The following is a 16,007-nucleotide window of genomic DNA, read 5'->3' on the forward strand; positions in this document are numbered from 1 at the left end:
AGCGGCTGCCCCTCAGCTTTGAGCTGGAATGCGAGGTCTTGCCGACCTCGTGTATCTCAGCATGTGCTCAGGCCCCGGGTCCCACGGCCACCGTGGCGTGCTGTCTCCAGACACTGGCGCCCGGGCTGTTCGGAGCGGCTTAGGATTTGGAAAGCATCCGAGAAGTGTTTTTATTCCGTCGGTCCCTTTCTCTCCCCACATTTTCCGGTGCAGGAGTTCTTGTTGTTGCTTTATGATTCTCAGCACCCACCCCACAGTGCTCAGGGCCCACACAGGGCAGTGCTCAGAGGAAGACAGCTGGACTTGAGCGTGAGCTGCCCCTGATGACCCGTCTCTCTGGACCCACAGCAGGGGAGCTGATGGTGTGTAGACACGTCGGGATTTGTGTTGAAACTGGAGGAGATGTTTTTTTAAAAGGAACCAACTTGGAGGTAGAGGCAGTGCAGCAATTAGGGTGAGTTTGGTCCCCAGGACCGCATATGGTTCCCCCACTCACTGCCAAGAATAAGCCCAGAGCACAGAGCCAGGAATAAGCCTTGAGTACTGACAGGTGTGGCCCAAATATCAGAGAAAGGAAAAAGAAAGGAAAGAAGCCTTCGGAGCTGTCTCCCGCCCTCATGCACACTTCCATGCTGAGGTGATTCCTGGGATCTTATTTTTCTTTTTCTTTTTCGGAGAGTATTTTGCCCGCACGGCAAAGCCTGGCAAGCTACCCGTGACGTGTTCGATATGCCAAACACAGTAACAAGTCTCAAAATGGAGACGTTACTGAGCCCTCTTGAGCAAAATCGATGAACAATGGGAGGACAGTGACAGGGGTCACACTTGGCAATGCACAGGGGTTACTCCTGGCGCTGCACTCAGGAGGTACTCCTGGCGGTGCTCAGGGGGCCATATGGGATGCTGGGACTCGAACCAGGGTCTTCCCAGTGCAAGGCAAACACCCTCCCTGCTGTGCTATCACTCCAGCCCCATCCTGGGCTCCTCTTGGCTTGTTGAGATGTCGGTGTAGACTGCATGCACTTGCACAGGCCAGCAGGACAGACATTGAGCCGCCCTGGGGCATGTTTCCTCGGGTGGCCCCATCCTGAGTTCGGTTCGGGCTGGCAGTGGCAGAAGGCGGCCCATGGGCCAGGCCAGGGAACCCGTGCGTGAAAAGCGTGAACGTCCTGCGCTCGTGCACAGCTAGTGACTCAAAGCCCAGTGCTCTCCCCTGAAAGGAAGTCTCTGGAGTCTCACTTGGGGTGTCCCCTCCCGTGCAGGTCATGTAAAGCTGCCACCCGAGAAATTCGCCCCGAAGAGGCAGGGTGACGGGCAGGACCTGCCCACAGAGGCCAAGAAGCTGCCTCTGAACTCAGCCGAGGAGCTCCACGCCGAGATCCGAGACTGCAACTTCAACGCCGTGGGCGCCGTGCTCAGCAAGAAGGCCAAGGTCATCTCGGCTGCCTTTGAGATGACTGGGGCCTGGGGCCAGGTGGCAGGCGGGCTGCGGGCGCCTGGGGAAAGGTGGTGCCAGGTGTCCGGTCCTTTGCCAGTCACCGTCCGCACTCCCTGTCCCTCTCTCCTTCCTCCCAGCCGCTGGTGGTGGCGGCATCTCCGCTAGCTCCTGCATCTAGGGAATCCGGGATCAGCCCGAGCAGGCTGGGACGGCGGGTGATACTGAGAGCACAGTCCCCGGCCCCCAGCTTCCTTAGCACCTCGCGCCCTCCTGCTGCTCTTTATTCTGGGTTCAGCTCACTTTTGAAACCTGAATCAGTAAAATGATAGAAGCTGAATTTTTTAACTCTGGGGAAGTTTTTAAAAATCACTTTTTCCCTTGAAGGATGGACTTCCTGATTTCATCTTTTTTAGGAGTTATCTCTACTGTATCAGTATTTGTATTTCTTTGGGGTTTTTGTTGTTGTTTTTTTTTTTTTGAGGGGAGGCACACCCAGAGGTGCTCAGGGCTAAATCCTGGCTCTGCGCTCAGGGATCACTTCTGGTGGGCTGAGGCAACCCCATGGGATGCTGGGGATCGAACCCAGGCTGGCCGCATGCAAGGCGAGCACCTCGCCACTGTTCTGTCACTCTGACCCCATTGTTGTTGTATTTCTGAAGTTGCTTTTGTCTCACTTGGGTTTTGTTCCTCAATTTTTTATTTCCTCACCGTGACTTATAAAGATATGGATAAGAAGTGTCGGGCATTCACTGTGCCAGCTCCGAGCTCGCCGTGGTGTCCAGTTCCCTCCCTTCCCGCTGCCAGTGCTCAGGGCTGGCTCCTGGCAGGCCTCGGGGTTCTGTGGGGAGGCCGGGCACTGAGCAAGCGCCTCCCCCACTGTATAGCTTGGACCCAGGAAACGTTTTACACTTGATTTGTGTTAGGGCACGGATCGTGATCTCCCTTTAACGACAAAGAAACTCCAGAGACTGCAAACAGCAAGCAAGGTTTATTGTAAGACTGGCTAGCCAGGGTCAAGCCGCCTACACAGACACGCAGGTCAGTTAGGTGAGGCAAGACCCCGAACTTCTTCAAAGGGGATCTTATATAGGCCTTCACTGGCCGTTACAGCAAAGCCCGCGCATTTCATAGCCAATAGATTTGTAACAACATATGCTTTCTTAACCAATCCATGTAGAAGTACATCACTCCTTAGCCTATAGATTCAAAGACCAGCATTTACGTACATAGGCATTGTGACTAGTGGGCATCAGGTAACTTGGACATTTGGTTATCACCTTGCTTCCTCTGATTCTCAGCCCTGCATTCCGGAGGTGGATAAGGGAAGAGTTCTTAAGGGAGGTAACAGATAAGGAGGACAGGAAAGGGAGAGTTACTAATTTATAGAGTTTTAACTCTGGAATCTCCCTCAGGGTCCCTAGGGACCTAACATTCCTCCCTTTCTCTACTTCATATTGAGGAATCTTCCTCAGTGGGCTCTTCATACAGAGGAGTAATTTCCTCAGTGGGCAGGGTCCAGTATTGTTACCCAGAATTAGGAGGATTTTCAAGACTCAAACCAATTCTCCCAGGCCTCCCTTTCTCTCCGACGTTGTTCAAGGCCCTCCCCGAGCTTGGCCGTGAAGTCTCAGACCATCCCTGTGTGATCAGTATAGAGTAGCAGCATTTTTCTCCCAACACCACACATAAATCCCCATTCTTCATTGCCTTGGGAGGGGGCCTTCCCTATCTACCTGCCTACATCCTATTGCCCACCCCCCCAGAGATTCCACCACCTTGAATCTTTAAGGGAGAATGGCAGAAGGTCCATCTTCTGGAGCTGCTTCATGCTGACAATGGGGCGCTGGCCCTGCCTACACAAGGGGTGAAATCTCATGCTACCTCAGCTTTTTAGTGGCCCTCAGCAATGAATTGGTTGGGTTCCTGAAGTTATCTGAAAGAAAAGATCAGTTCGATTAGACTGAGGGATATCACTTTGAAAGGGTTAGACCCTGGAGGAGTAGAAGTTCCTTTCTGACCCAGTAAGGACAGAGTTCTCTACCCACAGGTTTGGCTGATAGAAAAATGACTTCCTGTGTCCAGATTTTTCTACTGGACACAGAAACACCAAGCCATTCTCTGGCTTTCTCAGTGCAGATTGGAAAAGCTTCTGCCCATACACTGAAGCTATCAATAAGAACCAACAGATATTTATACCTTGAACATATGAGCATTTGATCATTTGCATAAAGCCAAGCTGCGATCCTCCTCTAAGTTCCTTGATGCTGAACAGGTGTTAGGAGAGAAGGATCAAGATTTCCACTAGGTTCATTAATGGCACAGAAAGCACAGTTCTGAGTTACTTCTACCTTACTTGCTATTGAGTCCCTTTAATAATATTCCACTGCATTGGTCCAGGAGTTAGCAACTTTCCTTGTTGGTAAATCATCCATCATCTTCCTTTTGGAAACCTCCAATGTCCGTCGTTCCTCTTCTGCAGAGCATTCTTGCTTAGAGGAAACATTCTCTGGTGTTAATCCCATGATGCAACAAAAATTAAGAGCTGTTAACATCCTTGTTCTCTCAAATGACTGTTCACAGAAAATGAGATGCAATACAGAAAGTATAGAAAGAAAATTCACAGTATTTTAGAACGAGCTATTAATCCATTCTAACTTAACCAGTTTAGATGCCCTTTCTTGACACTTTGGCCAATTCACAGACTGGGGGAAATCAATTCTGCACTTTGGGATGAGCTTCACCCTAGTAAAGCTCTGATCGAACTAGTGACAGCATTCATTTCTCTCCACCTTCATTTTAAAACTTTGCAAGATAGCTTAACAAATCTAGCTTGTTCTTTTGCATAAACACAGTAAGATTAGAGAACTCTCCATTTGGGATACCCCATTATTTACTGAGAAGTCCTGGGGATCGGCTAAAGACAGGAGACACACCAATAGTGGCATTAATCTGATTTGGCACGTCAGAGCTACCCAGGCCTGGCCAGAAGATGTCCCACGACGAACTGGATGGCCTCGAGCCTTCGGGCCTCATTTTCCACAGAGATGTCCTGGCAGAAAGGAGTCCATCCCATCCCTTCTTCAGGGCTGGGAGAAATCCTGATTTCCAGGTTTTTCCTTGACGCTGAGAGTAGGCCCAGACTGAGATAGTCATTGCAGAGTCCTGGATTCCTCATTCTCCATAGCAGTGATGATTTCCGGTCTTTCCTTGAGCTGGCCTGCCTGTAGGGTCGCCCTGAGGTTTGTAGGGTACTTGAAACAGTACCCGTTAAATCCCTGCTCCTGTCATTTAGACAGATCCCCTGACTGTTCCCTGAAAGAGGGCTTTGGGGTCCCATAGTTGGTTTTTCCTGTCTGCATGAGGGGTAGACCCTATTACAGAGAGGAAAGACTTATCTGGATTTATGCAAACCAACATAGTGCCATGAAACATCAAAAAACATACTGAAGGTACAAAAGAAGAGAAAAGCAAGCATTTCACTTTACTCACAGAGATGTAATACACCCATTTGCTGTGGGTCCTAGTCAGAGAAGCTAAAATCTGTAGACATAAAGCATACCGTTTAACATGTTTTTCAATCCCACATGGAAAAACTTTAACTTCCCATTAATAAGAGCACTGTACCAGGAGTCCAGTGTACAGTTTAACATGTCTAATTCATTTAACCCCATGTCAAAAACCCTTGATGTCCTGCAACTTTTGAAAAATTCAATTATCTTAAGAGCACTATAACAGGAGTCCAGATAATCCGTCCAGTGTCTTTCCCGTAGATCTTACAAAAAGGTACTAGAACAATTCTGCATGTGATTTAAAGAGTTTCTTACAACAAAACAATTTGATCAGTTCCTTTTCTTTAAAACAACCTCAAACCTTCTACACATTCCTTTACATACATTCTGTAACTTTCATTCATTTAAAATCAACTTCACTTTAACAGAATTCCTTTCCTTTTTTCTCCACTGATGATATCTCCATCCATTATCTTTCTGATTTATGACATACATCTATAGTAGTACAATGTACAATGTGATCTCCCAAATTTAGACACAAGTTACCAACCATCTCACTTAACATGACAAAGCTGTACTCTGCATTGCTATTTCAGAAGCATTAGATCAGTTCTATAGATATTCAAAAAGCCTTTAAAATGCTCACAATTAAAGCTCTTACAAGGTATATTCACTGGGCAAAAGATCACTTTACATTAGAAATTAACCAGGAGACATCTTAAAATTCTGATTTACAGGAAAACACAAATACAAAAAGATTAAAACACTCATAGATTATCATGAAACAGAAAGCATTTTACATTTAGGTACAAAGTTCTCAGGTCAGGACTAGGTTGATATCTGGAGACAAAGCTTGGCATGAAATAAAATTATCAAAATAATAGCATGCACTTTTAAGCAATAGACAGGCTGATAGTTAGTAAAATTTCCCACATTTTCCATGCAATTCTCCATTCTCAGAAACTATTACAGAAGGCTGACATCTGAGGTGAACCCATTTTATAACTCTTAGTAGTTCTAGAAATTTTAGTTAACCAAGAGTCTCAGAGATCATATAGAGCACTGGTAGGACAAACTTTGCAACCAATTTTATAACTCTAGAAACTCATGTTTAAACTAAACCATTATTTTTTGAACCTGTTTTCATGTGTCATTTTAACTCCTTCTATGTCAAATATTCTAATCCAATCCAGATACAAATATGTGCATTAACATAACAGCAAAAGGCCTATAAACAATCAATTTTTATAGAACATGATAAAACTTTCTTTGGCTTAATTTCAATAGTTCTTGTACCTTAATTATTTAAAATCATGAGCTCTCTATACCAGACACTTTTAACAATTCCACAAAAATACAAACATGCTTTCAGACACAGAAAAAGCCCTTTGGATTTTTTTTTTTTTTTTTTACCAAACTTTGATATCAGCATAAGAAAATATTTGAATTGCTGTGTGAGCACAAAAAGGATGGCAACAATCTATCTTTCCCACCGCCCGCGTTCGGTAGTTTCCCCCACTCCAGGGAGGTAGATGGAGATGGGCAAGAAAAGGAAGGAAATCTTATGGCCAGGTTGCTTGATCTTAGTTGCAGTTTATTCCAATCCTCTCTCCATTCACTCCCGTATCTCTCCTGCCTCTCCTAGCCACCCATTCTTACAGTCTCATTATATCCCATAAAAGGAACTCAGGTTCTCTCAAGCATGTTTTCCCCTGTTCTCTCAGACCTAGTAGAGAGCCCCAAAATCTCATGGTACTTCTAAAGGGGCAAAAAGGAGAAAGACCATTGAGGCAGCAAAACATACATTGCTTCTTTACATCTGCAGGCCAGTACCAAAGACTAGCCTGGCTAGAGCTGGGAATCTACATCCCAAAGATCAGGCCTGGCTAGCACCTGAGATCTGCTCTGTGAGATAAGGGAAGCTGCCTCTTGCAGTATACTGAAATTATTTACTGAAGGCAGTTTGAAAGGGAAAAATGTTTAACCTCATCCAAACTAGTCAGGACATTCTTCTAGGACAGATTCTTACTTAACAGATCGACTCACAATTTACAATACAAGTTCAGTGTCCTGGAAGGATCTGATCTTACAAAATAACAGATTCTGACTAGGGTGAAAGCTGATTATCTGGTTGGGGAGGAGAGCATAGAGAAGTGGTTACAGAAAAACAAAGGAATGGAAGTGACTCAGGAGCACTGTGATGGGTGTAACATGATAAACCTTAGCTCCTTCTGTCAAGGAGGAATGGACAAGTCCAATTGTTATCCTATAAATTGCCACAGTTTAGGAAAACAAGGAAACTTAATTTTAATGGCTTCTGTACCTCTGTAGTTTGTAAAAGTGGCCTAATTTTTCATTAAAGTTAGCTGAGGCTGATAAGATAAGGTCTTGCTTTCTCTGAACTCTTATTTCACTTAAGTTTCAGGCTCTAGTTCCATAGCTCTTCTAGATAGTACAAGATTCTTAAGTTCAAAAGGATTTCAACTGTTAATCACATAATCATTAACGTTCTTCTAATAAGAAATCAAGATTGAGAATTCTGCTTTCTCTGTAGGCTCAAACTTCTGATAAGAAATCTTCGTTTAAACCACCTTGTCTAGCAAGTTCCAAGAACAACTGCATTCCTTAAATCACTGAGTTGCATATCACTGACTTCTCTAGAATTTCTACTTCTGATTTCAGCCTGGTCCCAACACTCTAGCATTTCACATAGAGAGACAGATAGACAGACACAGACAGACAGACAGACAAACAAGACAATGAACTGACTAAAACACCACACATACATGTGCACATATCTGTAGTTGATCGATCAATCTGACCCTTCAAAAAATGGCAGGGAGAAACTGATGGACTGAGAAAGGAAGGGACTGTCCCCAGGGCGAAGAAACCTTATCGCTGATTGGGAACTCTGCTCCCCATTTCCCAGTCTCCCGCTTGTTAAAAATGGGTCAAGAAAGCGCTTTTGTTGATATAAGCCGGCAAAATAAACTATGACAAAGATGTTACCATATTTTGGCCAAGGCTAAATCTGAGGCAGGGAGCTAGTATCATGATCTTGCATTTTCCTGCCTCCTCTGCTTTGATAATCCTATTTCTTTTGTTACCTATGAAGATCTGACTGCAGAATGATCTGGTAATGCAAACTGCCATTCACTGTATATCCTTCCCAATATTCTAACTTATACTCAGGCCACGTGGTGTTACAGAGGTCAACAAGATATTCCTTATCTAAACTACCTACTTGGAAGCTCTTCTGGTGTTTTAACGAGCAACCCAAAGGAGAATATTTAGGTACTGATGTAGAATTTCCCATATCTCCTAAGTGTCAGCAATAACCTATGAAAGGGAGGGAAAAAAAAAATCTAGGGTAGGATAATTCCTTAGCAAGCTCTCCTCCTAATAGTTTCTAGTGTTGTGGTTCTAGAGAGAGCACGGACACGACCACAACTGCATGCCAGCCCATCAGAAAAATCTCTCTTTAAAGGATGTCTCCTTTAGAGATTTCTGAGTCACCCTAGGAATCCCTGGGTCCTGCCTCCCGAGCGTCCACACAACCATGGCTTGCACATGTGGAGCCATACCTAGAGTGCCATGGGTTTCCAATAAGCCTATTAAGGGGAGAAGAGAAAAGTTCTGCCTTTCTTAGCTTGCCACATATTCCAATGTTCCCTGCTGACGCTTTCTTCCACAAACTTCTTGTCTGTCTTTTTACCTTTTTTTTTTTCTCTGCTTCACTTTGCCTAGGGCTAAACCTGCTGACTGCCTCTATTAGCATTTGAATTGACCTCTAGCTGATTCTGCTGGTTAGAATGCTTAAGAAAGGGATTTCTACCTAGAAATTGATCTGCCTTAGTTTCCCAGGATCTTCTCACTAGTGGGCTCTCCTCCCATTCCTCCCATAGTGGACGGTGACGCGAGACAGACAAAGGAGGGGTGCCTCTTTGCAGAGACCATTCAGATGCTTGCCTGCCCGGTGGAGAACTTAGCCTTAGTGGTTCAGCGTTGTGACTTGCGACCGGTAGCTATACCAGTGCCACCATTGACCGTATGTTCTCCGTGGAGTCGCAGGCAGCCCACTCGAGCTCCGTGACTTTAGAGGGACTTTAAGAGTGCCAGGTCGTGGAGCTACAAAATCACGCCCGATAGGAGGACCTATCAGGGTGCTCAGACACACACACATTCACACAGAGGTTATCACATTCCTCCCCCAGTCCCCCTAGAGATTTCCAAGGGAGCATACCTTCACAGCAGATCTTCCACAGATTGCCTCCTTTATCCGAGCCACAAGGTTTGGAGAGAAGGAACCTCCTGGGGGCCAATCCACACCAAAGGAAGGCCATTCTGATGAACAATAATTGGCAAACTTACCTTTCTTGATCATCAAGCCCAGATTCTGAGCTTTCCTGTGGATCTCAGAGAAGTGATCAAGAATTAAAGCTTTGGGGGTCGATTGATTCTGACCCATATTAAACAATCTCAATAAACAGAACTAAGAGAAGGATAATAAGACAAATACACACACTAAGGACACACGCACAGATCACACTCCTGCACTCGCTCGGACCGGTCCACTCTCTCACACGGGTGCGCACCACACTCACCAGTCACCCTGGGACTCCCGAATATGCCCAAAGGGCGTGCACGTGATTTTCACCTCCGGAGGGTTCAGCTCTTCCAGGTCTTCTCCCGGCGCCGGATTTTCCAGAACAGATGAGGCCTCCAGAACAGACAGACAAGGACCCGAGGAAACCCTATGTCCCCCCAAGTCCTCCCAGTCAGGGTTGGCCACTTCCCTGCCGCGGTCCAGAACAGACGAGGCCTCCAGAACAGACAGACGAGGACCCGAGGAAACCCTATGTCCCCCCAAGTCCTCACAGGGTTAGCTACTTCCCTGCCGCGGTCCAGAAGGGGACACTGTCCCCCCACAGAACAGACGGAATATTCCCCAGAAATTTTTTTTTTTTTTTTTTTTTTTAAGGCCTTTTCAAAACCCGCTCTCTGGGCCCGTTTGCCGTCGGGAGATCTCGCTGGGGCCTCCAAATGTTAGGGCACGGATCGTGATCTCCCTTTAACGACAAAGAAACTCCAGAGACTGCAAACAGCAAGCAAGGTTTATTGTAAGACTGGCTAGCCAGGGTCAAGCCGCCTACACAGACACGCAGGTCAGTTAGGTGAGGCAAGACCCCGAACTTCTTCAAAGGGGATCTTATATAGGCCTTCACTGGCCGTTACAGCAAAGCCCGCGCATTTCATAGCCAATAGATTTGTAACAACATATGCTTTCTTAACCAATCCATGTAGAAGTACATCACTCCTTAGCCTATAGATTCAAAGACCAGCATTTACGTACATAGGCATTGTGACTAGTGGGCATCAGGTAACTTGGACATTTGGTTATCACCTTGCTTCCTCTGATTCTCAGCCCTGCATTCCGGAGGTGGATAAGGGAAGAGTTCTTAAGGGAGGTAACAGATAAGGAGGACAGGAAAGGGAGAGTTACTAATTTATAGAGTTTTAACTCTGGAATCTCCCTCAGGGTCCCTAGGGACCTAACAATTTGCTGTTGTTGAGGTCTCAGGCTATACGAGCGTTAGCTTTTGTGGCTTCAAGGCAGTTTGCTGAGCTCCACATCCCTGGCAGGGACCATGCAGTGTCAGGTGTGGCCTGCGTGGGCCCTGGGCTCCCTCCCTGTCCACATGGTCTCCCAGTGCTGCAGGAAGTGGCTGTCGGAGTCCCTGGACCCACCAACCTGCCTTTTCTATTTTCGTGTGGCTGTGGGATCTGGTTATAGCCTAATTCGTTTTGTGTCCGTGTCTCACACTAAAAATTAATTTGGGGGAGCCGGAGGGATAGCACAACGGGCCAGGCGCTTACCTTGCATGCAGCTGACTTGGGTTCACTCCCCAGCATTCCATGTGGTCCCGGTGCAGGCCAGGAGTGATCCTTGAGCTCCAGGCCAGGAGGAAGCCCGGGGCACTGCCTTGCACGTGATTCAAACGTGCCCTGGGCAACCCAAAGACCTAAACTCTTAGAAATGCACTCTTGGCAGCCAGGGCTGGGGCTGAGGCACAGTGTGTGTGTGTGTGTGTGTGTGTGTGTGTGTGTGTGTGTGTGTGTGGCCTTGGGTACCTTCCCAGCACTGCTGTGGCTGTGACTGGGTCACGCCCTGTGTGTGTGTGTGTGTGTGTGTGTGTGGCCCTGAGTGCTGTCCCCAGTACTGTCGTGACCTTCTCCCCTCCCTCAGGAAAGGCACAAGACGGTGGGCGAGATCAAGCAGTTCGTCTCCCAGCTACCCCACATGCAGGCAGCCTGGGGCTCCCTGGCCAACCACACCTCCATCGCCGAGCTCATCCAGGACGTGACGAGTGAGTGCCCTGTCGCGGGCTCAGGCTCAGGGTGTGTCACTGGCTCCCTGCTACTTCTGGGGGCCCCGGCTACTGTTTCACTTGTGCATTGTTCCCTGTGCTAGCCGCTGTGTCCTCGCAGAAATGTTCCGAGTGTGACTGTTGGGTTCTGCGGGGTCAGGTGGTGCAGCAGTGCTCTCCCAGGCTCCGGGTGGCGCCAGCACTGCTTCGCCAGATCTGGCACTACTTGCTGAGGTTGGTTTCAGTCGGATGTTGCAAGGAGCTGGAGTTGCAGCGGTACTGCAGTGCCTGGCACACAGCCGGCCCGGGTTGGATCCCAGAGTCCCATATGGTCTCCAAAGCCTGCCAGGAGTGATTCCTGAGCACCACCGGGGGTGGCCCCCAAACGAACCAAAGTAAAATGCCCTTGGGAAATTGCTTTAATTAGTGTGAAGGGGGAGCTGCTAGGGCCCAGGCCCCGGGGCTCTGTGTCTAGGCGCACCTCGGGGCACAGGCTGTCAGCCTCACTGTTCTGGAAGGTGCCTTCCCGGTGATGACTTAAACTTGGTGCTTGCTTGCTACTTTGCATGCCTCTGGGAGAAATGCTCATTTCTCCCACTTCTGAAATGCTCGTGCGTTAATTATGTTTCAGCGTCTAAAGACTTCTTTGATCAGTTAACCGTGGAGCAGGAGTTTATGTTCGGAATAGACACCGATAAGGTACGTGAACAATAAAACCGTTTTAGCCGATAGTTAACCAGATTGGCAAACAGAACTCGAGGTAGGAAAGGAATCACTTTGATTTCCGTTGCTGGCCTAAATACCTGCCAGGGCAGTGCAAAATGTGCGGAAAGAGATTCTGCCAAGGGATAGGTTTCTGTTGACCGGGGGTGGTGTGTGTGTGTGTGTGTGTGTGTGTGTGTGTGTGTGTGTGTGTGTGTGTGTGTGTGTGCGCATGTGTTCCATTGCTGTTCGCTGTCCTCAGAGAAACAAGACCCAGCCCTGAAGCCCAAGACTATTGAAGCCCATCACGGATAATATAAGAGTGTGGGTTATATGATCGCTTTTCCTGTCTGCCCGTCAATAAATCCCGCATTCTCACTTGCAGCAAGCAAGCACCCAAATTCCCCACAGTCCCTGCTACTTTACTGATGCTGCTGAGGTGTCGCTGACAAGTGGGACAGTTGCACCCGCCCGCAGCCCCTGGAGCTTAGGTTGTCCAGGGAGTGTGGGCAGGAGCGTGAGCCAGTCTCCAGCCTCTCCTTGATTGGGCCTCTCAGGGTCCCGGGAACGCCCAGGCCTGCAGACCCAGACCCAGCTCTCACGCATGAATCTGCCACGACTCAAGGTCAACAGTTACATGGAGGACTGCATCGCCCAGAAGCATCCACTCATCAAGGTGCTCAGGCTCATTTGCCTGCAGTCGGTGTGCAACAGTGGGGTCAAGCAGAAGGTTCTGGATTATTACAAAAGAGAAATTCTCCAGGTCAGTGTTTCTAAGTGACTAATTTGCCAAGGGAGAAAATTTTTTAAAAGGCAGTTGGCCTTGCACGTGGCCCACCTAGGCTCGATCCCCGGCACCCATGTGGGTCCCCTGAGCCCCACCAGCACTGATCCCTGAGCACAGGAAGTGGGGGGGCAAAAGCAAACAAAACAAAGGAGACATCTGGAAAATAGCACGTCACGAGGTGTGGTTGGCCTCCTTTTCCTACTCAGTTATTTGAGTACACTGTCATCTATCTTCCTTACGTTGGGCCAATGCATTCTGACTTTAAAGTGAAAATGTGGGGTCCAAAGAGCTCGAAAGGGGCTGGAGCAATAGCACAGCGGGTAGGGCGTTTGCCTTGCACGCAGCCGACCCTGGTTCAATTCCCAGCATCCCATATGGTTTCCCGAGCACCTCCAGGAGTGATTCCTGAGTGCAAAGCCAGGAGTAACCCCTGAGCATCGCCGGGTGTGACCCGAAAAGAAAAAAAAAACAAAAACAAACCAAGAGCTAGAAAGGGGTAAGGCACTTGTCTTGCATGCTGCCAGGTATGACTCAAAAACAGTAGTATCAAAATGAGAGTGAAAATGTTCGCTCCCTCTTCGGAAGTGGGAGATCTAGCAGGCTCCCCAACTTCTCTTGCAGACATACGGCTACGAGCACATCCTGACGTTACAGAACCTGGAGAAGGCCGGGCTGCTGCGGCCCCAGCAGGGGGGCAGGAACAGCTACCCCACCATCTGGAAGACCCTGCGCCTCTGGATGGACGATGTGAATGAGCAGGTGAGCCGAGTCTTCGTGCACACGCAGTCACATGCACGCCATCTAATAGGCGAGCCGAGCCTTCACGCACATGCATGCGCGCCAACACACACACAGACACGTACATAGACATACACACACATTTCCCCAGTGGTGTGGCATCTTGCTGGTGGGAAGGCGCTGCCCTTGCAGAAGCCAGGACTGAGTGGGGCTTGTTGGGGGACACTTTTTGAAGATGGGGGCTGGTGGTGGGAAGCGGGGGCCCTTGTCCACTTAGGCCTCAGGGCGGGGGAGGCTGGTCTGGGCTCAAGGAAGCCTCTGGTCAGCGAAAAGGCCAGCCTCAAGTAAGAGGATTGGGGACCAACACAACTGACTCACCGTGGGCAGTTGGGGCTGCTGGACTCAGAGTCACTGTGAGAGAGGGGGGTTTCAGACTGGGGGTCACTGTGATGCTAGGGGATGTCACTCTCACCCTTGGGAGATTTGGGCGTGGCTGTGCCCTGGGGCCTCGGCCCCTGGAAGAATGCCTGAGAGTAGCTTGGCTGGGCTTAGAGCTCTCCACATTCCCTCCCCCCAGTGGGCCAAGTTTCCATAGGAGAAGTTTCTCACCAAATTGATGAACAGTTTTTCTTCTGTGGGGGTTGGATGGAATCTTTCCCGGGCAGACCGTTGAATGTTCAGACCCAGCGGTGCTGGGGTTTGGCCACGCCCCTGCCCTCTGCACGGGCTGCTGGGCACTGGCACCTTCCAGCACACAGGGGCACCAAGCAGCTTTCTGAGATTGGTTTGAGACAGAAGGACTCAGGGCCAGGAGAGGTGAGGGCAGAGTCATGCATCAGCTCTGCACCACCAGGTCTGATGCATAAAGCTGTAGGGGTGGGGGTGGGGGGGAGAGAGAGAAGGAGAGAAGAGAGAGATTGGGAATTGGGTAGAGGGTGGAGATGGCAGGGCTCAGCGGGATAGGCTGAAGCACACTGTGTTCCTCCCCAAAGTAAAATCCAGGACGGCAGCATGGAGGACATTTGCCTTTAATGCGGCCAACCCAGGTTGTGATCCTGAGTGCAGCACCAGGAGGGAGCCCTGAGCACCGCAGGGTATGGCCTCCGCCAAAAAAAAAAAAGATCCCATGGCCCATTAGGCAGAGAGGAGCTGCTTGACTCCGGGTGTTCCTCTCAAATCCTCCGCAGAACCCCACGGACATCTTGGCTATGCCCCTGTCAGCATGTGGCTGGCCCAGCTGCTCTCCTGGACTGGTTGGCGCAGAATCGAGGAAGTTCTGAGCATTCTCCCGGGCCCCCACTTCGAGGAGCGCAGCCGCTGCCCACGTGCCTGCAGAAGAAACGTAGGTTTGTGAGTGATTTTGTTTTCGTGACCGCCTTTCCCCTTGATTGAGTCTTGGCAAGACCTGAAGACTCTAATCTTACATTCTCATTTTCTAGAAATACAATTGCCTACATTTTTCATTCAAACTCTTGAGGTTCTGCAGTGTGACCTCAGGGCCGAGTGCAGGGTGTGCGGGAAATCCTGTTTCTCCCACACGCCCGTCCCAGCCTGTTTCCTACTGGTTATTTTCAGCACATATTTATTTGTTTTGCTTTGGTTTTTGCTTGGGGCCTCACCTGGTGATGCTCAGGGATTACTCTTGGGGGTCCTCAGGGGTCCATATTTGACTCTTTGATATCAGGGAAGCACCTTCGCACTGAACTGTCTATCTGGCCCCCCAGAGTTTTTCTTTTTTAAATGTTGTCTTTTTCTGAAAGGTGGTTTTTTGTTTGCAAATATGATTTTATATGTTTTCTTTACTATCTTTATGTCAGGGAGCACATCTGAAAAATTTCTCTTTCAAAGTGTCAGCTTGGCTCTTAGGGGCGCCCGGGCCAGAACTCTGGCTCTTTCTTCTGTGCGGCGAGGTTTCTCCATGCTTAGTCCATTAAGACAATCTCTAGACCCAAAAGCATTGATTTATGTGAGTTTTCAACCAGATGCTTTTCCTATGACGTACTTTTCACTGGAAATAGGGAAAAGTGGGCATGGCTGGAGCTCTGGCAGGCCGAGTGGAACCCCCCCCCCCAAAGTGGGTAACCACAACCTAGAGTGTGCGACCCTCAGCCTCAGCGAGAAAGGGAGGGAAAGGGAAAATAAATACCGGAATGAAGGGGAAGATGCAAGGGGTAAACACATCAGCTTGATAATGTCCTCTAAAAATGGCATACCAAGGCCAGAGAGATAGTAAGGTGGGTAGGGCACTTGCCTTTCCCCTGGCAGACCCGGGTTCGTTCCCTGGCACCCCATATGGTCCTCCAAGCCCCGCCTGGTGTGACCCCCAGTGCCAAGCCAGGGAGTCAGCTTGAACCCGTGCACGGCCCCAGCGCTCCCGGTGCCTGTCTGCACCCTCTGCCATTGGAAGCTTGTGCAGGTGTGTTTGAGACACGATCGCATTTCCCTGCGTTCTTGGGCGTGTGAGT

General features: G+C 48.8%; 1 protein-coding gene across 1 annotated transcript in view; it reads left to right on the top strand.

Annotated features, from left to right (window-relative positions):
* LOC130018813 (vacuolar protein sorting-associated protein 33A-like) overlaps positions 1-16,007 on the top strand; it is a gene marked incomplete at its 5' end in the record, with an annotated part of 80,042 nt that overhangs the window by 12,447 nt on the left and 51,588 nt on the right. The window contains 8 exon segments of the mRNA XM_056109504.1: positions 1,263-1,474; positions 11,195-11,315; positions 11,947-12,014; positions 12,643-12,780; positions 13,426-13,563; positions 14,730-14,742; positions 14,745-14,849; positions 14,852-14,888. Of these exon segments, the coding sequence (XP_055965479.1) occupies positions 1,263-1,474; positions 11,195-11,315; positions 11,947-12,014; positions 12,643-12,780; positions 13,426-13,563; positions 14,730-14,742; positions 14,745-14,849; positions 14,852-14,888 (832 nt within the window).

The sequence above is a fragment of the Sorex fumeus genome, unplaced genomic scaffold (assembly GCF_029834395.1).
Source record: "Sorex fumeus unplaced genomic scaffold, SorFum_2.1 ptg000273l, whole genome shotgun sequence".
NCBI lineage: Eukaryota > Metazoa > Chordata > Mammalia > Eulipotyphla > Soricidae > Sorex > Sorex fumeus.